The 24,861-nt window shown below is 40.8% G+C and overlaps 1 protein-coding gene across 1 annotated transcript in view; it reads right to left on the reverse strand.

Moving 5' to 3' along the window:
* The window catches only part of LOC111144259 (nuclear receptor subfamily 2 group C member 2), an 89,322-nt gene extending 65,724 nt beyond the window's left edge, over positions 1 to 23,598 (reverse strand). Inside the window, exons 1-2 of the mRNA XM_022498485.1 lie at positions 23,423 to 23,598; positions 8,814 to 8,897 (exon numbers count right to left, since the gene is read on the reverse strand). Coding sequence (XP_022354193.1) covers positions 8,814 to 8,873 — 60 coding nt within the window. The 5' untranslated portion in view covers positions 8,874 to 8,897; positions 23,423 to 23,598. The remainder of the gene's footprint in view (positions 1 to 8,813; positions 8,898 to 23,422) is intronic.
* Between the last annotated feature and the right edge of the window lie 1,263 nt (positions 23,599 to 24,861).

Here is a 24,861-nt window from a genome sequence, read left to right on the forward strand (position 1 = left end):
TAAGATTTTATTTATTTGACAGAGAGAGAGAAATCACAAGTAGGCAGAGAGGCAGGCAGAGACAGAGGGGGAAGCAGGCTCCCACTGAGCAGAGAGCCCAATGCGGGGCTCGATCCCAGGACCCTGAGATCATGACCCGAGCTGAAGGCAGAGGCTTAACCCACTGAGCCACCCAGGCGCCCCCATTTTTTTTTTTTTTTTAAAGAAAAAAGGAAACAAAGACTCCAAAATGAGAGAGAAGTCAAGAATGACAGCTGTGGGGGCGCCTGGGTGGCACAGTGGGTTGAGCCTCTGCCTTCAGCCCAGGTCATAATCTCAGGGTCCTGGGATCGAGCCCCGCATCCGGCTCTCTGCTCAGCACGGAGCCTGCTTCCCCCTATCTCTCTGCCTGCCTCTCTGCCTACTTATGATCTTTCTCTCTCTCAAATAAATTAAAAAAAAAAAAAAAAAAAGACAGCTGTGCAGTAGGCTCGAAAAGCAATCAGTAAAGCCTAGAGCAGGTCAGAGGGCTTTAGGAGGAATGTTTTCATGAAAAAAAAAAAAAAAAAAGTACAAAGAGGAAACTGAAAATTCCTCTGACATATTTGTATGGAAAACAGGGCTTTACAATTTATTGGAGATACTAGAAAGTATTTGTACTAAGTGTCATAATTGGATAACAGAACACTTAATTAATGCAAAGAGGATGTAACTTAATGGGAGAATGAAGGGAGGAGAGATGGGAATGGGAGGTGCTGAATGAAAACTAAAATTTCTTCATCCATAATAGTAAGTCAAAAAATATCTAATTCTGGGAATGAAACTATAAACATTACTACTGATTTTGCAGAAATAAAGCAGATTATAAATGAGTACTATGAATAACTGCATGCCAACAAACTGGGTAACCTGGATGAAATGGATAAATTTCTACAACCATACAACCCTATCAACTTTGAATCACGAAGAAACAGAAAATCTGAACAGACCTATAACTAATTAGAAGAATGAATCACTAGGGGTGCCTGGGTGGCTCAGCAGGTTAAGCCTCTGCCTTCAGCTCTGGTCATGATTTCTGGGTCCTAGGATAGAGCCCCGTGTCGGGCTCTCTGCTCAGCAGGGAGCCTGCTTCCCCCTCTCTCGTTGCCTGCCTACTTGTGATCTCTCTCTCTGTGTCAAATAAATAAAATCCTAGGAAAAAAAAAAAAGAACGAATCATTCATCAACACCCTTCTCGAAAAATAAATAAAAATAAAATAAAATAAGTAAAATAAAAAAGCCCTGGACCAATCCTGGTGAAATCTAGCAAACATCTGAAGTAGAATTATCAACAATCCTTCTCAAAGTCTTCCAAAACTGAAGAGGAAGGAATACTCCCAAACTCATTCTATGAGGCTAGCATAACACTACAAGAAAAGAAAACTAAAGCCCAGTATCGCTTATCAACACCAACGCAAAATTCCTCAACAAAACAGTAGCAAACGGGTATCAGCAGCATGGTAAAAATACTGCACATCATGATCAAATGATATTTATTCCTGCAATGCAAGGATGGTCTGACATACAAAAATTGATCAATGCAATATACTGCATTAACAGAATGAAAGGGAAAGAACACAAGATAATCTCAATGAATGGAAAAAAAGCATTTGACAAAATTCAACATTTCTTCACAATAAAAACATTCAGCAAAGCAGGAATAGAAGGAAACCATCTTAACATAATAAAGGTCAAATGTAAAGGGAAAAAAACCCCCACAGCTAATATAATATTCTGCGATGAAACACTGAAAAATTTTCCTCTAAGGTCAAGAAGACAAGCATGCCCTCCCCTCACTTCTACTAAATTATATTGGAAGTTCTGGCCAGAGCAGTTAGGCAAGAAAAATAAATACAAGGCACTCATATTGGAAAAAAATAAGTAAAATTATCTCTATTCACAGACAGTATGATCTTCCATACAGAAAATCCTAAAGATTACACACAGAGTTAGAATAAACAATTCATTAAAGTTGCAGGATTACAAATCAACACATAAAAATCAGTTGCATTTCTATACACTGACAGTGAACATGATAAAAGCAACTTAAGAAAACAATTCCATTGACAATAGCACAAAAAGAATAAAATGCTTAAAAATAAACTTACCCCCCCAAAAATAAAAAAAATAAACTTACCCAAAGGAAGTAAATGACTTAAACATTGAAAACTACAAAATACAGCTGAAAGAAATTAAGACATAACAAATGGAAGACATACTATGTTCATGTATTGGAAGATTTAATATTTTTAAGATGACGATACTACCCAAAGCCATCTACAGATTCAATGTAATCCCTAGGGATTCAAATCCCAGCAATGTTTTTTATGGAAATCGAAAAACCCACCCTAACTTTCACATGAAATGTCAAGGGACCCAAATAGCTAAAACAATCTCAAAAAATTGTAACAAGGATTGATGTCTCACACTTCCTGATTTTAAAACGTACTGCAAGGCTACATTAACCAAATCTGTATGGCAGTGGGATAAAAACAAACATATACACCAGTGTAATAGAATAGAGAGTTCAGAACCTTGAGGATATTATGCTAAAACTAAGCCAGTCACAAAATGGTAAGTTATGCTTCCAACTCATGTGAAGTATAAAAAGTAGATTCACAGAAAGAATGATGGTTGCCAGGGGCTGGGATGAAGGGAAAATGAGTAGTTGTTTAGTGGATATAGAGCTTAAGTTTTACAAAATAAAAAAGTTGTGGAGATCCACTGCACAACAATGTGAATATACTTAACACTACTATGAATACTTAAAAATGGTTAAGATGATAAATTTTGTTATATGGTTTTTACCATAATTAAAAAAACCAGAGAGGCCAGAAATAAATTCTTGTGTATATGTCAAAAGATTTTCAAAAAGGATGCTAAGACCATTCAAAGGGGGAAAGTACAGTTTTTTCAACAAATGGTGCCAAGAAAACTGGATATCCGCATGCAAAAAAATGAAGTTGGCCCCTTATGCTATTCTATATACAAATGGATCAAAAACCTAAACATAAGAGCCAAAACAATGAAACTCTAAGAAATATAGAGGAAAAGCGTAACATTGAATTCGGCAATGATTTCATGGATACGACACCAAAGGCACAGGTAACAAAAGAAGAAAATGAATAAACTGAACTTCATCAAAACTAAAAACTTTTTTTTGCTTCAAAGGGCACTACCAAGACAGTGAAAACACAGTCCATGAAATGGGAGAAAATATTTGTAAAGCTTACCTCTGATTAGCTTTATTATCCAGAATATGTAAAGAACTCCTACAACTTAGTAAGACTAAAACACCTCAATTAAAAAAATGGGCAAAGGTCTTGAATAAAGAAGGTCTCTAAAGTTGATATACAAAAGGGGCAATAAGCACATGAAAAACTGTTCAACATCACTGATTATTTGGGAAGTGAAAATCAAAGCCAAAATGAAAAATCATTTCATACTCATTGGAGTGGCAATTATAAAAAAGAAAGCAGAAAATAACAAGTATTTGGGAGAATGGGGAAAAACTGGAACTCTTGTGCACTGCTGATAAAAATACAAAACGGTGCCACTGCTAAGGAAAATAGTATGGTGGCTCTCCAACAAATTAAATATAGAATTATCATATGATCCAGCAATTCCACTTCTGGGTATAAACCCCCAAAACTGAAATCATGTATTTGAAGAGGTATCTGTACTCCCATATTCGTAGCTGAATTTTTCATAGTAGCCTAGAGGTGGAAACAACCTAAGTGTCCATGGATGGATAAATTGATAAACAAAATGTAACATACACACAATGGAATATTTTTTAGCCTTTTTAAAAAAAAAAAAAAAAAGATAATTTTTTTTTTTAAAAGTAAGCTCTATGTCCAATATGGGGCTTCAACTCACAGCTCTGAGATTAAGAGATGCATGCTCTACCGACTGTGCCAGTAAGTCATCCTTAAAAAGGAGGAAAATTCTATTATATGCCAGAGCATGAATGAACCTTGAGATATTATACTAAATGAAATAAGCCTATCAAAAAGGACAGATATTATGAGATTCCACTTATATGAATGGTGGTGATGGCTGCTGAATAATGTGTGAACTTAATCTCACAGAACTAGACACTTAAAAATGGTTATAATGGTGAATTTGGTATTTTACTACAAGACACAACACAATACTCCTTCCCCCAAAAAAGACAATGTCTAACACTGATTTTAAAAAACAAAAAAGGGTAGGGGAAGGTTATTTTTAGAAATAAGGACTTAAATACCAGAAGAAATCAAATCTAGAGAGGGAGACTTGGGGATAAGGAAGGGGTAGGGGTGGTTCAGAAGCCTGCTGTTTCCTATTTCAAGCTGAATGTAGTATTGGCCAATTTTCAAATCTCCGTATATGTACTACACTTTGACAAGAAAATTAAAACTTAAATGTCCAGTTTGTATGAGGGAAGAAGAACAGAATTTAATGTAATGAGTTGGTCTTCTGAGGACACGGGAAACCTGAAACCTGAACAATGACTTTGCTTTTTCCCACTTGAGGATGTAGCTTTGCCAATACAGAGTTTTGCTCAAGAACCGGGAGAGCCGTATGTTTTTAAACATTCCCTTACATGGAAGAGTTGTTTTTTCCAATGGTGATGCAAGTCCTGCTGATAAAAAGAATAATGGGGTTGTAAGAATTTGGCTATTTTTTCTGTGGTAACTGGACTTTCCCATTCAAAGAGCATCTGATGGCTAAGAGCCCCTTAGCCCAGGGCCCAGGAAAAGGCTTTGCCAAGACCTATGACGCCACCTCCCTCCCACTGTGTAAATATACACTTAACTTACAGTTTGGGTGCATGAATAGTCTCTTTCTGCCAACCAGTAAGTAACTCGAAAAGTTCCAATGAGTTAACTCCTAAATTTCTCTGACTCAAAACATTGAGTTAAAAAGTGTATTTATTTCATGTAGGCAATATGAAGAAACACTAAGTCTGGGTGTTTGTGTGTTTTATTATTTCCAGCTATAGAGGGAAATAAAAGCTTAAAAAATAATGAAGCCCTTTCAAAAATCTGTTTATTTCACAAATGAAAAGCAAAACTAATGCTACTATTAGGTATGATTCAATCTTCCACTGCTACAGTTACAAATTCTCAACTAACCCTTTTTAAAAAATTAACCAGGGACGCCTGGGTGGCTCAGTTGGTTAAGCAGCTGCCTTCGGCTCAGGTCATGATCCCAGCGTCCTGGGATCGAGTCCCGCATCGGGCTCCTTGCTCATCAGGGAGCCTGCTTCTCCCTCTGCCTCTGCCTGCCATTCTGTCTGCCTGTGCTTGCTCTCTCTCCCTCTCTCTCTCTGACAAAAAAAAAAAAAAAAAAAAAAAAAAAAAAATTAACCATATCGGGGGTATCTGGATGACTCGGTTAAGTGTGTGACTCTTGATTTGAGCTCAGGTCATAATCCCAGGGTTGTGGGATCAGGCCCTCAAATTGGGCTCTGTGCTCAGCATTTCACATTCCCATCAGGAATGCAGAAGTTTCCAATTTTTCCACCTCTTCACCAGCACTTGTTATCTGACCTTTTATTTCTAGTCATTCTAGTGGATGCAAAATGGTATCGCATTAGCGTTTACTTAGAGTGGAAATTAGTGAATGGACAATATAAAAACAATTGAAAAAAAAATCATTGAAACCAAAAGGTAGTTCTTTGAAGAGATCAACAAATTGACCTAACTTAAGCTAGACTGATCAAGAAAGAGAAAGATTTAACTAGAATCACAAATGAATGAAAAGAAACTGCTACTGAATTTAGAGAAATAAAAAGGATTATAAAGGAATACTGTAAAAAATTATATGCCAACATATTAGATAAGTTAGATAAAATGGTTAAAATTCTCAAAAAAGCACAAACTACTGAAACTGACTTGAGAAGAAACAGTATGAACAGACCTACAACAAATGAAAAAGACTGAATTAGTAACCCAAAAAGTACCTGCAAAAAAAAACCCCAACCCCAGATGGTTTCACTGCTGAACTCTACCAGACATTTAAAAAAAAATTAACACTAATTCAACATAAACAATTTCAAAAAACAGAGAGGTCACACAGTTTTCAGATGCAGCGCCAGGATTCAAATCTAGGCCATCTGACTCTACAGTCCTGACCACTATATTAAACTGTCTCTCTGAAAAACTGAATAAATTTGAGAACATTGAAAGCCATCAGGTCGTTACTTTGTATGATCCAACTTCTGTAGTTTACTTTGGTATTTACGACTTATCTCGTCTAGATAGAAAAAGGTTGATCTGGGGACCCGAGAGAAAATCATTTACATGATTGACAATGTTGCTGTATTGCATTCATGGAGCAAAAGCATGGCACCTGTTAAACCTCTTCATACATTTTTATTTCAATGACTTCTCACACCAATGCCATGAGATAGGTACTATTATTACTCTCATTTTCTAGATGAGGAAACTGAGGAGCAAGGTGGTCACCCAGATAGCAAATGGCAAGGCCTGAATTTAAATTCCAATCTGTCTGGTCCCTGCCGATCTTCTTTTCTACTATGGAAAGCCTTTCCTTTTCTATTCACTCCTCTAGCATGGCCAGTATCACGCTTGAACCATCTTTGATAGAGAGCTCTTGGTAAGCAGACACCCTGACCTATTATTTACCTGTATGTCCTCACTGGCCGGAAGGCAGAGAAAGGGTGTATTCCCTCATTGTCTGCGGACTGAACAAACAACTATCCGAAAGCGATTATTATTAACTCCTCAATTTAGACACTTCATTCCCACTCAATTACTATACAGCATTGAAATGATGAACTGTAGGTTCTCTTACTCTTTTATTTATTTATTTTTAAAGATTTTATTTATTTGACAGAGAGAGAGAGAGAGAGAGATCACAAGTAGGCAGAGAGGCAGGCAGGGTGGGGGGTGGGGGGGTGGGGGGGGTGAGGGTTGCGGAAGCAGGCTCCCTGCCGAGCAGAGAGCCTGATGTGGGGCTCAATCCCAGGATCCTGAGATCATGACCTAAGCTGAAGGCAGAGGCTAAACCCACTGAGCCACCCAGGTGCCCTTCTCTTACTCTTTTAGCTCATCTAATATTATATGTACTTTAAAAGTTATTAAACTCAAAATTTCAAAAACAATTTCAAAGAACACACACATACACACTTATCCCTTGAACTAAAAGCAAGGAAATCTAGGGAATGCTTTAAATAAGATTGCTTTTGTACTCCAAACTAAGAATGCCTTCTATTATTTAAGAAGTCTCCTAAAAATGCACTTTTTTTAAAATCATGGGAAACAGTAGTTACACTAAGTTAATATATGAAATTCCATTTCCTGAAGGAAATAAGATATCTGACAGAACATTTTAGCTAGCAAATTTTCTGTCTACATACACAAAACTTAGATTAGCCTATAAGTTGCTATAGGTTACTACTTTAAGTTCCTATACTAATCTCTTCCCCTAAACCTCTTTAAGCAGTGATCCAACATCAGTCTCCAAGTCAGCTTCAGCCGGAAACTGTATCAAATGCACAACAACCCTAACTCTGAAAAACCAACAATGATTTCCAAGATAATTATTCCTACCACAAACTAAAGCAACAAATAAACACAAGCACTTTAAACTTAATACTTTCACAGCTCTGATAACCCTTTCAGAAATGCAATATTAAAAAATTTATGAAATCTACCTTTCATCTTCAGTTAATATTAATCACTATTTGCTGGGGGAAGGAGGTGATTAAACTATTGCCTTAAAGTTAATGGTTGATCCAAATTTTGGAAAATCTGCTCACCATTTTTATTGGTTTAAACTGGCATATGTGTTCTTACTTTATCTTTTGAAATTCTTTCTTTAAATGCTCATTTTTTTTTCTTGGTAAATTTGCATCTTTGCCTTAGAAATATGAGTACTGGTTCAAAAGTGCAAATGTGAATCCTTCTAATGGTACCTGGTTATAGTAGGATGCATGATACTGGAGGAACTTTGGAAGAAGTGGAACAGAACTAGGTCAGTGTATGCTTGGCCAATTACTTCTGTCTTTGCCCCTTGGTTTCCTCACCTATAAAACGGTAAAAATGATCATACCAACTTTAAATGGATGTCGTGAGGACTAAAGCCCTTGCATAGGCCTGGTACAGAGTGAAAAGATCTGGCCCTATTTCCCTTCTTTACACCCAAAGATGCCTGAACATACCAGCTATTTCACGCCTCTGTCCTGACCTTACATAGGTTTCTGACTTAGGGTGCCCTTGCCAGCATCAGCTGTAGAGTTCCTTACCCCACTTCTTTGGGTCTGACAAATGATTACTTGTTATTCAAAACCCTCTCCAGGATAATCATGTTCCTCACATGGAATTAAACTTCTCATCTTGATTTGTAATTACTCCTTAACCAGCCTCTGAGGCTGCTAAAGGAGGTCCAATGGCTCATTTACCTCTAGATTTCTCAGTACCTGCCCAAATCCTCTATACCACAGTATTAACAAAGTATCAAATGTGCAAGAAACTAAGAGCCTTCGAGTTAAAACTATAATCACAGGTTTGAGAGGCATTGGATTCTTTTAGTTTCAGGTTTAAGGTGAGATTTTTTAAAAAGTCACCTTACTGCATGCAGTTAGGCCACCCTACTCATGTAAAGAAACACTAGGAGTAAATGTTCTTGTCATTTTTTATTTTTTCTTCCACGGCAGCATCCTGCTTTGGATTTGGATCACATGCTGACTTCATTGGGACTATTTTCAAACAACAGAGCACACTGATGTACTTTTCCTTTCAAAAGTAAGGGTGCCAGCTATTGTGCTAGCCCCTGTCACTCACCTCAGCCACCTGCTGGGTCCCCACTCTGTGCTGAACCAGCCCCTCCATATTTGTAGCCATGGTGAAGCAAGATCATTAGAGAACCTGTTTGGAAAGATGCAGCAACTTCTATCAGGTGGGGAGAAACCACGCTACTTGAAAAAAAATCAGAAATCAAAATTCATCTTTGGTACTATCTTGTGCAGATTCTGCCCTCTACAGAAGACACAGCTACAAGGCTAAACATATCTGGATATGCTGCACCAGCTTCTTCAATTACAGGTACCAAAATCAATTAGCAGAAACATTTCAGTTTGGAAACAAGACTTCTGGTAAACACAGACAAAGATGAATTCAGAACTTTAATTATCAGGTCTTGGGTTGTAACAGCTTGGATCACCCCTCAGGGAGGTGGGAATAGTACTTTTTTGGATAGTCACAGCATGCCGAAAAAGGCGGCGGCTATCTGAGAAAGGTGTGAGATCAAAGTTAGATTCAGAGCACTAGATTGCTATCAACAACCATACTTCTGTTACCGTAAAGTGGCAATGTGAGAAGCAAAACCCTGTCCAGGTGCTAACACACCTCACTCTGAGGTTGAAAGCCAAACACCAGGACTAAACAAGAAAAGAAGTAAGAAGACTCCATTACTAGAGTGCTAAAATGTGGACTATAATAGTGGTACCCATAAGTTAACTTATATTTTAAAGTCCTCATAAAATTAGAAAACCAGATAATTCAGCTTTCTATTCACAGGAAAAAATAGTGCCACCATCTGTAAAAATTATGAAAAATCATCCAAAAACCAGGAATTGTGCTAGTCTCCTGGGGAGGATCCCCTAAATGCAAGCATTGTTAATGCGACAGACCCCTTGTCTCTTCAGGTCTAAAGACACAGCTCCACTGAATAGACCCTAACCCCCTTCCAATCTCTTCCACAAAGAATCCAGGATAAAGAGATTCCACTTTGGACCTAATTCCTGGACAAATCAGAAAGACTTCATTAGTGACGGCACTGGTCCCATGTGAATACAAGAAAAAAAGTTCTGGTATAATTTATTTCTAGCAATACATATAAAAACTATACACTACCACACAAATGCATACACAGTTCATTTGCTTGGCCCTCCCTCGACCATAAACTAGACTATGCAATTTTACAAAACACTTTCCTGTAGTTCTTACCTCAAGTATTATACTTTTAAGTACTGGTCTCTATGAAACTCTTTTACTCTCTGTATGATTCTATCTACTATTAAATAGCCATATCTATTAACATAATTCCCCTTCAGATTATTTTAAAGCCAAAATAGCAATGAGAGAGAAATGGGGGCATGAAAACTATGACTGACAAATATAAAAGAACTGGCCCCTACCTCCAAGAGTCAAAATCCTATAAGAACTGGTACCTTACCACCTGCTACAATGAAACCAGGTCACCAGTGTCAGTGATTCAGTAAAACACTCTGGTCTTTCTTCCCAGTTAGTTTGGTTCCAACTAACAGAAAAGAAAGAAAAAAGCATCATTTCACAGGTACCAGAAAAGTCTATTGACAGTTGTTAAAAACATAATTATTGCATTTTTAAAGTCTAGAGTTTTAATCTGTTAAAAACATAATTATTGCATGTTTAAAGTCTAGAGTTTTAATCTTTTTCCTCAAAATAGTAAATAAGAAGTCTCTAAGAAATCAAATGGGTAGATAGCTAGTAGGTATTTTTTTTTTTTTTAAAGATTTTATTCATTTATCGGACAGACAGAGATCACAAGTAGGCAGAGAAGCAGGCAGAGAGAGAGAGGAGGAAGCAGGCTCCTCGCTGAGCAGAGAGCCTGGTGCGGGGCTCGATCCCAAGATCCTGGGATCATGACCTGAGCCTAAGGCAGAGGCTTTAACCCACTGAGCCACCCAGGTGCCCCGCTAGTAGGTATTTTATATTAAGAAATAAAATCCAGGGAGCGCCTGGGTGGCTCAGTGGGTTAAAGCCTCTGCCTTTGGCTCAGGTCATGATCCCAGGGTCCTGGGATCGAGCCCCACATCGGGCTCTCTGCTCAGCAGGGAGCCTGCTTCCTCCTGTCTCGCTGCCTACCTGTGATCTCTATCTGTCAAATAAATAAATAAAATCTTAAAAAAAAAAAAAAGAAATAAAATCCAATCATGCAGCTGCAACTATTAATTTTACCACTTTCAGGTCCTGTTATTTTTGTTGCTGTTATGAACTGTAGTTTGCTGCAAGAAATGCATGAATTTTAATATTATAGAAATATTCTTAGGGAAGTATTGAGTAGTAGAGAAATAAAAAAATGCTAGAAAAGTTTATCTTTCTATTGAGTTTCCCTAAAACAGGCAGTTTGATTCCTTCAGTTTTGAGCTGAAGCAGATTTTGTAACTCAGAAAACTTTCTGTAATGGCTCCTTTAACATTAAATTTACAGGACCAATCAGCCTCAGATAAGGCTGAGGGGAGGACTGTCCCAAGATACTGCTAATGATCAGTGATTATAGATACTAGGTCAAAGAGAAGTTGTCAGCTTAAAAAAGCTAAATATTCTGGATATTCTAAATATTAAGCTAAATATCTTCTCCTACCCTGTGGTTCATTTGTTCACCTTCTTTATGGTGTCTTTTGATGAATGGAAGTTCTTAAATTTAATAAAGCTGAATTTATCAACATTTATTTTACAGGTTGTACTTCATTTTATTTATGAAAATTCTGTCCTACTCCAGGGTCATAAGTATAATTTTACATATTTCTTATAAATGTTTATGAGCTTTTGTCCCTGTCCTTCACATTTAAGGCCTCTATCTATGCGCAAATTGATTCTTGAGTTTGATAAGGAGTAAGAATCTAGTTAATTTTCTTTCTGTGTGGATAGTCAATTTTCCAGCACCGTTAATGAACAATATATCCTTTTCCCTACTAATCTGTAATGCCACTTCTGTCCTATTTCAGGCTTCCCTGTATGTGTGGCTATAATTCTAAATTCTCTATTCTGTTCCACTACTGTTCTACTTATCTTTCTTTACACTACTACCATTATCTTATTACTGCAGCTTTATAAGAAGTGGTGCTCTCTATTAGGGCAAGTGCCCTCCTGCCCCCCCGCCCCCCGCACCTTGCTCTCTTCTCCACATAACAACTTCCTGGACCATCTCAAGCACTCAAAACCAGAAAAGCAACCTTTCCTTACAGATTTGAATTCTTACAATTCTTGATCTCACTGTTGGTTTTCTCCCTCCAAAGCATGAGGCATCATCAACAGCAACTTTCGAAGCTGCTTAAAAATGAACAAGGAGGAATGTGCACCTTCTGGAAAAACAAGCAGAGACAAAGAGTGAAAGTAAGAGTGGGAGAGAGAAGATGAAAGAGAAACTATGAAAAGTAAGTGCTTTCAATAAAGATTTAAATCCAGCAAGAGCAGGTGAGAGGATTATTTCAGAAAATTATTTTCCATTTCATCATTTTTGAAAATATATTGTCACAAACCATATCCTATCTTCACATATAAATAAAACAGAGGCTTCTTCTAGAATATCAAAATATAAGAAGTAAGACGAAATCCTCAGACAATGTTCAGAAGTGAGGGAAAACATTTAACTCAAGTGCACCCCAGAAAAAGAAAAAAAGATAATGTTGGGCTAAGACTCTCACCTGAGAGCTTCTCTTACTGCTACTGCAGCCACAGGCAGTCCTAGAGACAATAAGATCACAGTGAGAAGGAAGGGAATAGAGTTTTGGAAAGGGTACCGGGCAATAGTTGTCAATTAGGGGGTGTTTCCCTAGAATGAGAAGCTCCAGGAGATAGTTGGTTGTGTCTACATGTAGTTCTAAAAACCATATTCACTAGCATAATATTATTTTGCATTTGATCTGAAAAAAAAAAAAAAAAGAACAATCTATTGTTTTGATAGTACAAATTAGACAAAGCATTAACGATTCTTGGCTGGTAGAGTCAACAATAAGTGTAATACTGATAGTAACTAACACTTACTGAGTGGTTACTACACTCCAGGCATTGTAGTAATCACTGTGGACAAAACACTAAAGTAGCTCTTGATACAGGAACCTGAGGTCGTCAAAGGCTGGGACTTTACCCACTCAGCTCCTTAACCCTTGAAGATTGCCCACATGCACAATAATGCTTCTGAAAAAGAGCCTCATTAGTTGCCAAAAGAGCTGTAGGACCAAGGACCTGAAGTAAAAAAAAAAAAAAAAACTACTAGAGTATTTTCCTATGGTGGTTTTAAACTAATCAAATTCAAGACCACCAAACCTTTGAAAGCAACTGCTGTGAACTAGGCAGTCAATTAACTGAGAAGAAGAAGAAGAAAGGAGGAGGAGGAAGGAAGAGAATGAAGAGAAAGTCCTTGTCCCTGAAGAACTTAAGAAAGAACCTGTAATAGCTACGCAATGTAAATGCTACAATGAGTATCCAAAGGAAAAAGCTCCTCTCTCTTCCTGTGGGAGCCAATGATGGTTTCATAGGAGAGGAGCTATTTTAACTAGGTCTTGAAGGAAGAATGGAATTTAGCAAGCAAAAAATGGGATGACAGGGAGAGAGTTCCAGGCAGAAGGGACACCTCAAACAAACTGGCAGGTATGAGGGAAAATAGAACAGCAGACAATCAGTTGGGAAACTGCTAGAGAGGTCAGGGGAAGAGAGAGGCTGACACTGTTGACAAGAGAGCTACCAGAGGTTTGTCAGAGAAATGAAACGATCACATCTGGATCTTCCAAAAAAAAAAAAGCCCCTTGGGAAACATTGTTGACAGATGGAAAAGAAGAGACTGTATGTGGGAAGGCAGTTAGAAAGTGGTGGCTAGAAAGACTAGCAATGAAGGCAGTCTTAAACTTAACATGAACAAGTGAGTTATTCCTGAACAGCACACAAATGAGAACAGAGCACAGCATATAAAACTGATACAGACCACAGAACGATGGAAAGTAAAACTATTATTGCTTGGCCTTATGTGGTGATAGGTTTTATAATATAAATCCTCTCAAATACAAGTAGAACAGTATCACTCTTCTAACAACAAAAAAACAGAGAATACAATGGTGACTCTGAATCAACTCTTCTGGGCTCACCAAAGTATACAGCTGACCAAATTTTGCAACCAGGGTTTTTTAGTCAGGCAGGGCTACAGACCCCACTGTAGTGAAAACTGGGATCCGACTGGGAACACCTGAATCCCCAGGTCAGTCGCCAGGATAGACCAGCTATGATCTCCACAGGGGCAGGTTTGGGAGTCAGTGTCTCAAATAACAATAAACAAGTCCTGGGACAAGGAAACTGTCTTCACTGAGAGGAATGAGTGAGCTTGCCTTGCCCTTCACAATAACGGATTCACATCATCCGTATTTATGGAGTGCGTGGCCCATGATTATGTAACATTGAACATATCTAGTCTTGATATTTTCCTATTTAAACAAATATACTGGATTTTTGAGGCTCTGACACTAAGCTGATCTGACACTACATTGCACGAGGTTACTGTGAAGGCTGAAGATCAGATCTTAAATATGTATGTCAAGAGCCTGACACTGTGCCTGGCACATAGCAGACATGCAATAAATGGTAACTACTATTGGTGTAAGGATATCATGACACTTTTACTTTCTCAAAGAAATTGGAAAGCAAAAATTCGAACTGCTTAAGGTGTATTATAACTAGGATTAGGTCTCCCATTCTGACATAAGAACCACCTGAAATGTGAATATGCTCACACAGCGTTTGCAATTCATGGTTAAATTATTCACCTTGGCAAAAATAAAAGGCCTGAATTAGGATAAACCTCACAAATATTTAAAAATAAGGTAATAACTATTTGTAAAATACTACTGGGTATAGACCTTCTTAATAGGTACAAAGTATCTGGTTTAAGTTTTATTATGCTGTGACTGTCAGAAGTCTTTTTGTACTCATGGGAAAATAAAAATTGAAGAATCTGGATTGCCTGAGAATTAAAAAATAAAAAATACAGAGGTGAAGACTTGAAATCCTAGATCAAGACTTGAAATCAGGAAATGGAACTCAGGTGGCATACTGAATATAAGTGTTCATCAATACAAAACACACTTACAGGGATGCCTCAAGTTCAGATATGCATTTTTAAAAAAGATTTATTTACTTGAGAGCAAGACAGTGTGTATGTGTGGAGAGGGAGCAGGGCAGAGGTAGAGGGAGAGAGTCTTAAGAAGACTCCGCAGGGAACCCAACCCTGGCTGGATCTCACAACCGGGAGATCAGGACCTGAGTTGAAACCAAGAATCGGATGCCTAACCACTGCGCCACCTGGAAGCCCCCAGGTATATATATATATCCTTTTATCAGAAATCCTGGCGTTATTTATACTCAAAGATTAGTTTCCTGCCACCCAGAGGAAACCTTTTTCTTGTGTGGTGGGGAGGGGAGGTAAGGTAAGGAGTGAATGAATAGTGGGGAAGAGAAGTGACTCTCATTTACATGGAGTTCCTATTCTATGGGAGCTGCACTACAATTTTCTGTGTAGACTGCCCCTAAGAAATCATGTACGCTGTGGGTGATTTCCTCCCTTACCAAGGGCCCAAGTGTAAAGGTTATATGCACTCTCTTTGTTTCTATTAGTATGAACCATAGATAGAAGTATGGAAGGAAAGCAGGACACACTTCCTGAGCATCTACTATGTGCCTTACGTCAAACTAAGCATCATTTAATCCTTAAAATACCTCCTTCTAAGTATTATTAGCTCCACAAACATAGAAGAAACAGCTCAGAATTTCAACTTGTTTCAAGTCATCCATTTAGTAAGAGATGACTTAGGAATCTAAGGCCTCTTTGCCTCTAAAATTACAACATTCGCTCTATACCACAGTGCCCTTCAAGATAGTTTCCCAGAAAACAGAAGTAAAGAGGAGAGAATTTTAAAAAGTGACAGGAGACAATTATCTAAGTGAGCAAACTGCGTACATCAGTAAGCTAGACCACTTAACTCATTTATACCACTAATTCCAAAATATGTGATTTATGTTCAGTATTGCTCACAGAAATTTCTGACCTAGTCCACTCAGATAGTAAGTAACATGACAGTTCTTTCGGAACTTGAACACATCTTTCCCTTAAAATGTTATCTATCTAATAATCACATTGATTAAAATAATGAGGATAATTTTACCATATTTTTGTAAAGTAAAAATTTTTACTAAAGTACAATATGCAAATAAAAAGTACACAATTCATAAACCACCCAGTGAATTTTCATCAAGTGAATACACATGTACACACCACTCAGATCAGAAAACATTACTAGCACCCCCAAAAGTTTCCTTTGTACCCCTGCACCATTATTTAGTTCCCTTCTCTCTCCTGACTTCTATTATCATGGATTAGTTTTGCTTGTTTTTGAGCTATAATACATTTTTTGTGTCTGTCTTCTTTTGCTCATTATTTTTGTGATAAACATCAACAGTTAATCTGTTTTCATTGTTGTACAGTATTTCAATATATGACTATGCCATAATTTATGTATCCATTCTATAGCTGATGAACATTCAAGATTGTTTCTAGTTTGTAGTTCTTACTAGTTTTCCTATGAACATTCTTGTACATTACTTTTATTTTTATTTTATTTATTTATTTGACAGACAGAGATCACAAGTAGGCAGAGAGGCAGGCAGAGAGAGAGAGAGGAGGAAGCAGGCTCGCCGCTGAGCAGAGAGCCCAACGCGGGGCTCGATCCCAGGACCCTGGGATCATGCCCGGAGCTGAAGGCAGAGGCTTTAACCCACTGAGCCACCCAGGTGCCCCTGTACATGACTTTTAATGCAATACTATCTTTCCTTCATTTGAAAATTTTCCTATTTTAAAAAATTGATTGTCTTTTCCTTCTTCAGAAATGTATTATAAATTTAAAATTTCAAGAATCTGTATTGTACTAAATAAGTCAACACATATAGTCTACTTTTTTTTTTTTTTTTTTAAAAGCAGGCTTCATGCCCAGAGTGGAGCTCAACATGGGGCTTGAACTCACAACCCTAAGATCAAGACCTGAGGTGAGACCAAGAGTCAGATGCTTAACTGACTGAGCTACCCAGGCATCCCAACAAAGGTATTCTAATTACCAGTCTTTCCAGCGAAGGGCTGGCATATACTTTGCAATATGTGCTGCTTTTAACCTTGGTGAAGAATGATTTTTCGATAATCCCAGGCTATTCACCTAATTAACCTAATAAAAAGATGCATTATTTTAGAAGCAATGGAGCAGGAAAGAAAAAGAATGAGGACAATACAAATGGCATTTCTGAAATGTTTCACAAATAATAATTAGATTCAAGTTCAATAAACACTACCAGGGCAAATGCATCATGAAACCTGCTGGCATTGCGTGACTTCTCATTAGCTATCCAATCTTTGGTATGTGTCTTTCTCAGCCAAGACCTGCTTGCCACACGAAGGCAGGCCATTATCAGAGTTCTTGAGGTTGCATGTGTGAGCAGCCAGGTAAGAAACTATTATTATTATTATTTTTTTTTTCTTTCTTTCTTTATTTTTTTGCCTAGCTTCTATCAACACATGAACAATAAAGGCAAATAAGGTAGGGTGCCTGTGTGGCTCAGTTGAGCATGCGACTCTTGGTTTTGGCTCAGGTCATGATCTCAGGGTCCTGAGATGGAGCCCCATGCAGGGCTCTGAGTCTGCTTGTCCCTCTTCCTCTGTTCCTCCCTCTTCCCCTGGTCGCTCATGCCTGTGCACATATGCAGTCTCTCTAAAATAAATAAATAAAATCTTGAAAAAAAAAATAATAGGGTGCTTGGGTGGCTCAGTCAGGTAAGCATCTACCTTCAGCCCAGGTCATGATTCCAGGGTCCTGGGATCGAGTGCCACATCTGGCTGCCTGCTTAGAGGGGAGTCTGCTTCTCTCTCGCCCTCTGCCCCTTCCCCCTGCTGGTGCACGCGCTCTCTCTCAGATAAATAAATAAAATCTTAAAAAAAAAAGGGGGGGGGGCAAATAAGGTGACTCCAGTAAATCCATGAAACCTTCCAAGTCTGAGTCTGCTCCCACAAGCCTCTCACTTCTCCCACTCAGTTTAATTTTCTAGGCCCCATACCTCCTACTACTTATCCAAACAGGAGAGAGTGATATCCTTGTTTATGCATGGAACTTTTCTCTGCAACAATATTAACATTTCCAGGAATCAGAATTTTTGGGGTTACTGTCAACAGTTAAGGACTGAAAGGTTTAACCTATCAAGACTTCAGGCCTCTTATTATAGTGGAGAATTTTTTTTTTTTTTTTTTTTTTTTGGTCTCTAAACATCACACTGTGCACCTGAGGTTGCCTTTCATCCTTCCAGGGTATACCTGGAGTCTAGGGGTCAATCGGAAAGGATAGCTGGGTGTCTGAGCTAGCCTATTCCTTTCCCATCTTAAACAATTCACCTCCCGTCCTTCTACTCTAAGATTTCCAGATGCTAGGGGCATGAATCTGCTCATACTGTTATCCTAAAAATGCCCCATGCTAGTGCCTTTCATGTTCTCTGTTCAGTCCCTCTCAGCATCACTATAAGCTATGCTAGCTGAATCGCTGTTCCCAGGCAGTCCTGCCTTTTGGCACAGAGCTGTTTAACTCTCTAGCACTCAAGGCACTGGAGAGAGCATGGGAAGGAGGTGGCAGCAATGTGACAAGCGACATGGAGAAGGAATGGCAGGACAGAAGGGAATTATAAAATGAATCTCAGCCTCTAGGCATGTCAGGTTGGAGGCAAGTCAAACTCCAATATATAAGGAAGAACACTTTTTTTTTTTTTTTTTTTTTTACTGTGTGTGATGGGAGCACAAATGTGTCTATCAGGTTAAAGGTGGTAATCATACATGGAGAGAAAAAGTCAACACTATTTAAGCTCCTTACAACCGGCAATGAAGTAAAAAGAGATGAACTAACTCTGGCTAAGGAGCTCTGCATCAGATGTGAGGCTGGACCTGAGGAGTTTTAAGATGGACTTCTTCACAGTCTTCCTAAGTGGTACTGATTAAAGGGGACCAGTATCTGCTTTAGGAAGTGCTCTGGGACTAAAGGAGCATTTGGCACGTAGGTAAGATAACGCAAAGATATAAATTCCAAATGAGAGCCCTCAAAAGGTCACACTCAAACAGCTAAATACACGAGGCCAGTGGTTCAGTGCTATGACTGAGGGGCTGCTACTCTACAAAGGCCCACCTACCTTGCTCTATTAAGTCATTTGGACAACTGGCCTCTACTCTTGGCCCTGATCTCAGTGTTGGCTCAGCTCTTCCTACATGACAAGTCAGGAATGTGTAAGACTCTAACAGGCTACCCACTCAAGGTTCCAGACACAGATGCTGTATTGTCACTTGACTCCTTGGAAACAAATCTTTTTTTTTTTTTTTTAAGATTTTGTTTATTTATTTGACAGACAGAGATCACAAGTAGGCAGAGAGGCAGGCAGAAGAGAGGAGGAAGCAGGCTCCCCGCTGAGCAGAGAGCCCGATGGGGGGCTCAATCCCAGGACCCAGGGATCATGACCTGAACCGAAAGCAGAGGCTTTAACCCACTGAACCACCCAGGCGTCCCTCCTTGGAAACAAATCTTAAAACTTCCCACAAGTCCTTGTAAAGTAAGGTTATTACACAGGGTTTTTCTTCTTTCTATAAAGGCATGTTCCAACAAAACTTCAAGATCACCATAAATACAACTGTTGAAGGCAATAAATAAGTAATTTAATGATTAAAACAACATATAGCTTTTTCATTAAACTATCAGCTCTCTGGTTACCCTGAGTAATTAGTTCAAGGAATCAAAAGTGTTGAATTGAGTAAGTGATACCAAAAAAATCCTTGAACGGGATAGAAAAGGAACATCCAAAAATAAAGAACTAAATAAAAATGTTACTAGAGTGTCCTATTTGCCAGACTTTCCAGTAGAAACTTGACACATAGTTAACCTTGGTAAAGCAATTAAAAGGTGATTTCCAGTAACTCCACTGCATGAATCAAATTATTGTTGAGAAGATAAATATTTGAAATTATTGGCTACCGAGACTATCAACTCCCAACTCTCTGCAAACCCGCCAGTCTTCTTTTCTGTTCTTTGATCCTCTGTGATACATAAACAAAGACCATCATTTTTAATTTCAAGAAAATCACACAGATGCTTTGTTTCCTCACTTAAAAGAAATGATGTGATAATATTTGGGCTATTTACTAATGAGTTCCATATGAACTAGATTTAACCTACAATTCAATCAACTATTAAATTATCTATTTCTTGTATTAAAAAACCCACAAATCAACATATAAATGGCTAAAAAGTGATTAATCTGGGTTCTTTTATTCCTATTTACCTCTCCAGGTAGAGCCATATCTGTGAGGGACCAATTTCCAAATTCATCCAAATACTGGAACAGACATTTTGTTGCTGGCAGTGTTATCTGAATTGCCAAGCAAGCCCACATAAAAAGGAACCATTAAAGAGCAGCAACTTAGTTATCAGTGATATCATAAGTTATTCACTCAACAAATAGTACCAGACACTCTGCAAAGTGCTGGAAATACAATGGTGAGTTAAATGATTCCTGCTCTCAAAAAGCTTACAGTATGGTAAGGGGAACAGATATCAATCAATCATATAATGGAGTATAATTAAAAAGTGAAATAAAGGGGCACCTGCGTGGCTCAGTGGGTTAAGCCTCTGCCTTCGGCTCAGGTCATGATCTCAGGGTCCTGGGATCAAGCCCTGCATCTGGCTCTCTGCTCAGCGGGGAGCCTGCTTTCCCCCCTCTCTCTGCCTGCCTCTCTGCCTACTTGTGATCTCTCTCTCTCTCTCTCTCCCTGTCAAATAAATAAATAAATAAATAAAGCGATTAAAATTAAAAAAAAAAAGTGAAATAAAGCTTACAAGGAAAAAGAACACAATGTAAAGTAAAAGAATCTCATCTAGACAAACCGTAGGCATCGGAAAGGGCTTCCCTGAGGAAGTGATGCTTGAGCTGAGAGCTCCAGGACTGGCGTGGGGCAGTGCGAGGGTGGGGGTAGGGGTGGGCGGTGGTCTGCTGGAGAAATATGTGGGCAGGCATATGAGATTTCAGGCGAAGAGCACATGAAAGGGTCTGGGGTAAGGGTACCACTGTGTTTAGAGCACAGGGAACTAGGGGTACAAGGATAAGAAAATGGTAGTTTTAGAAAGGTCTTAAAATAGGAAGCAGGCAAATGGCCTCTACTATTACAGGAATTCTAGTGGGGGTTGAACAATATAATGCCTGTAAGGGAATTTTGTACACTGTAAAGCACCTTTACTTTCATTAGTAGTATTTACTTCCACTAGTTGGTTTTCTAAATAAACTTCTGGCCTGGATGCCAAGTGACAAGCCAAAAGCAGAAGAGCTAAAACTAGAACCTTAGTGTTCTAATCCAGTGTTTTGCCCCTATATCACACTGCCTAAAAATGTCACTGTTCATATCACTTAACTAGTCCAATGTCTTTACCAGACAGCTAATGCTTCATAATAACAACTCCAATTTTAAGTATGTGTCAGGCAATTTTCTAAGCTCTTTATTTACATTAACTCATTTAACGCTCAATTCTAGAAAAAAAGGCTCTATTACTGTCCAGATGAAAACACAGGGCTCAAAAAAGTTAAGAAAATTATTCAAAGTCATATAGCTGGTAAATGTTGACACTGTTAACCACAACACTACTCAGCTGCAGCTTAAAATATTTTACGTGTGTGTCTGTACATACAGGGGCGGTCAGAGAACAAAACTCACCTGTATAAAACCACATTCACATTATTGAGGACACGGATCAATGCCTTAGTCACCCAGTGCCTGGGGTATTAGCGGAGCTTGGCAAATACACTATGAACTAAAGATGGATATAAGGGACTAACAAAAGACTTGAATCTAGAAGTAAAGTGATTTTCTGAGGCTTTCCCCCTCAGTCATGTACCCATCAGCAATTCATTTGATGGCTGTATTTTCCTTGTCTACTTTTTTGTTAAAATTGAAGAAGATTTATTCTCCACTACCTTTGTCATACTTCACAGACTTTAGCCTGGAGGTAGAGTGGGATTATGGAAAAAGGACAATGAACTAGTTCCAACCACTCTCCAGCCACAACTGGCCTGTTCTCAATCATTCCAGACACTTTCCCTCCTGGGCCTTTACACTTGCTCTTTTCTCTTTCCAGAACACCATTCCTTCCTTGGGTTCCTGCGTTCAACCTCATGGAGACCTTCCCAGAACATCCAACCTAAATTAGTATCCTCAGGCCTTCTTTAACACATCACTCAGTTTCATTTCCTTTCTTTCATGAAAATGAAAATCATCTTTAATCTTTAATCATCTCTTTAATATCTATTCACCCCAACTCCCACTTCTAGGAGGCAAGGGCTTTGTCTAGGTGGTTCCCTGGATGTATCCTCCAGTGCCCCAAACTAGGTAAATACGCATTTAATCAACGAATGAGAATTACCTCAGATTTACCTCGGTTTTGTCAAGCCCTCAATATCCTTAAGCTTTCCACTCCTGGTGGCTCTACACCCCATTCTCTACAGGAACACCATTTCTACATTGAGATTCACAAAGTAGCCTGGACTCCATTTTCTGAGCAGAGACCCTAAAACCATCTTGAGAAGGGAGGTCCGGGCATGGCAAGAACCACCTCTCTCCCCATTTTACAGTCCAGAAAATTGAGCCTTGGAAGGGATTCGCCTGCGGCCACGCCGAAAACACCGCAGGAGCCCCGAAGGATGTCCAGGTTCCGAAACGCCCTTCCCACGAGGCAGCGCCGTGGATTCAAGATGCTTCATCACCTTTATTACTATTGTTCTACCGTACTCATTCTCGACACGCTCCAGTCGGAGGGAGGCCGCCCGGCCCTGTGCGCCCCAGACTCTTAACCCAGGCCGCGCCCCCGCGCGCCCCGCCCCCGGCCCCGCCCCCATCGCCCCGGCCTCACGCCGCACCGCGGCCTCTGCTCCCGCCCCGCCAGGGCTCCCGTGCCCCGCGGGGACCGCCCCCTCCGGTTCGAGCCAATCAATAGAGCCTCGGGGGGTGGAGCCAGAGGCACCCGCCCTCCTATCTGGGCACCAATTGGTCGCGCCAGCCGTCGCTCACGAAGTCGCGCCCCGCACCCGCCTCCCTCCTTTTCCTCCACCCTCCTTTCAGGAAAAAACGGCGGTTGGGCCGCGGCGGTCTCCAACGGCAGGCGGGAAGCGGAGGGGCGAGGAGCCGGGGAACTAGGGAAGGAGGGACTGCAGGGAGGAGGAGGATGAAAGGGAGGAGGAGGGGAGCCAAGCCCAACCGGAGCCATCTCCATCGAGAACAAAATGGCGGCGCTGGCGGAGGGCCAACTGTGAGGCGGGGCCGCGGCCATTCCCCCTCCGCCCCCACCCTCGCGCCGGCCGGGCCGGTCAGGGGGAGCCCGCTCGCTTCGCCCGGCCGCGGGCGGGGAGGGGAGGGGAGCGGCCCGGCCCACTATGCAAAGCGTCCGGCGCCGCCGCCGCCGCCGCCGCCGCCCCGTGGCAAAGGTAAAAGGGTCGGGTTCAGCCGCCGTCGCGGCGGCTCCATGTCCGCGCGCCAGGCCCGCCCCCTCCGCCGCCGGCCCGAGCCCGCCCCGGCCCCCTTTCAATTTTACCTCAGGATTTGGCGCCAAAGCGGCCTCGAAGCAGGTCCCGTGTCTGCGGCGGGCGGCCCCCGACGCGGAGGGCAGGGCGCGGGGAGGCCGGGCTCCCGGCGTTGGCGGATGGCGGGAGCCCCGGGGCCGCGGGCTCGCGGGGCAGCAGGCGAGAGACGAGACGCCGAGGTGGGAGCGGGGGCGGCGGGGGCGGGCCCGGGGGCGCCGCCGGGGTCGCGGGGAAGGGGGGGTTTGTTATTGTTTTTGTCAGTGAAAGGTCAGAGTTCGTGACCCCGGTGCCGCCGCCGCCGCCGCCCGCGCGCTGGTAGGAGGAGGGCGAATGTTCTTCTTCCTCTTCCCAGCGCCAGCCTCGCCGCGGCCGCGGGGGGCGGGCGAGCACGCGATTGGCTGAGGCGCGCGCGCGCACCGGAACGCCGCGGCCGGCGCTGGTCCATCCGGCCCCTCGGCGGCCCGCGGGCCCGGCGGCGAGCGGGCGGGAGCTTGTGTCGGCGCTGCGGCCCGGGGAGCCTCCGCCCCGGAGTGGGCTGGTGTAGTCGGCGCGGCCGCTAGGCGAAAGTGAAATTTCAGCGCCCCGGACGCATCTGTTTTCAGGGCAAAGGGCCGGTTGGTCGTCTTAAAAATCTGAGAACGCGGGGCACCGTTATTCGGGTGCAAGCCTGCGAGCTTCTCCAGGCTAGGAGGTTACTGTGTTCTCCCGGTGATAGCCTCCATCCCGGCCTCCCGCTGAGCTGAAGCCTCTGTGTTTGTTGATTGAAGAAGCAGTCTCATAGCAGAGAGCCTGTAGGTTGAGAGGGTGGTTTATTGGTGGGTATTGAATTGTTTGTGCCCTACTCTTTACGGATGTTTTAAAATTAGGTTTTAAAGGCCGTTAGGTTCCGGCAGTATTAGGTAAAGTATTGAAATCGTCCAAAATCTGTTATCTATGGTCTTCTAGTGAAACGTGACCCAAATCTTAAGTCCTTCTTTCCCCGTTATTTGGAACAGAAAATAAGTGTGTGTAAAACGACTCTTCAAAATTGCTAAGTACATAAAGAAAATCGCTTCTCTTGGTCTTAGGGATTTGGGTCTGTAGGTTTTCTTTAGATATTTCTTTTTTGAGTCTTGGTTTTGACTTGCTTGGGAGGTGTGGATCACTTACTTATCTTAGATGCCCTGAAATGTTTTGGCTAGACTCTTCTTGATCATCATGCTTTGTAGGAGGAAGATTCTTTGCTAATTGATCTTTTTTTCTTGCATTTTTCTTGTTTGTTATGAATAAATACTGATCCCAAGATGGATGGGTTAACCTTTTTTCTTAAACAGTTGTGCTTTGATCAGGCTGACCCCAACTTTGAGTATTTTGTTCTATATCTTATAATATTTCTATCTGATAGAAAATGCTTTAAATGCTTTAAACATACCATTTTTTTCTTTTCCCATGTTCTCACCTCGAAAAGAAG

This window comes from Enhydra lutris, unplaced genomic scaffold, assembly GCF_002288905.1.
Source record: "Enhydra lutris kenyoni isolate GAN:26980312 unplaced genomic scaffold, ASM228890v2 scaffoldscaffold10, whole genome shotgun sequence".
In the NCBI taxonomy this organism is placed as follows: Eukaryota; Metazoa; Chordata; class Mammalia; order Carnivora; family Mustelidae; genus Enhydra; species Enhydra lutris.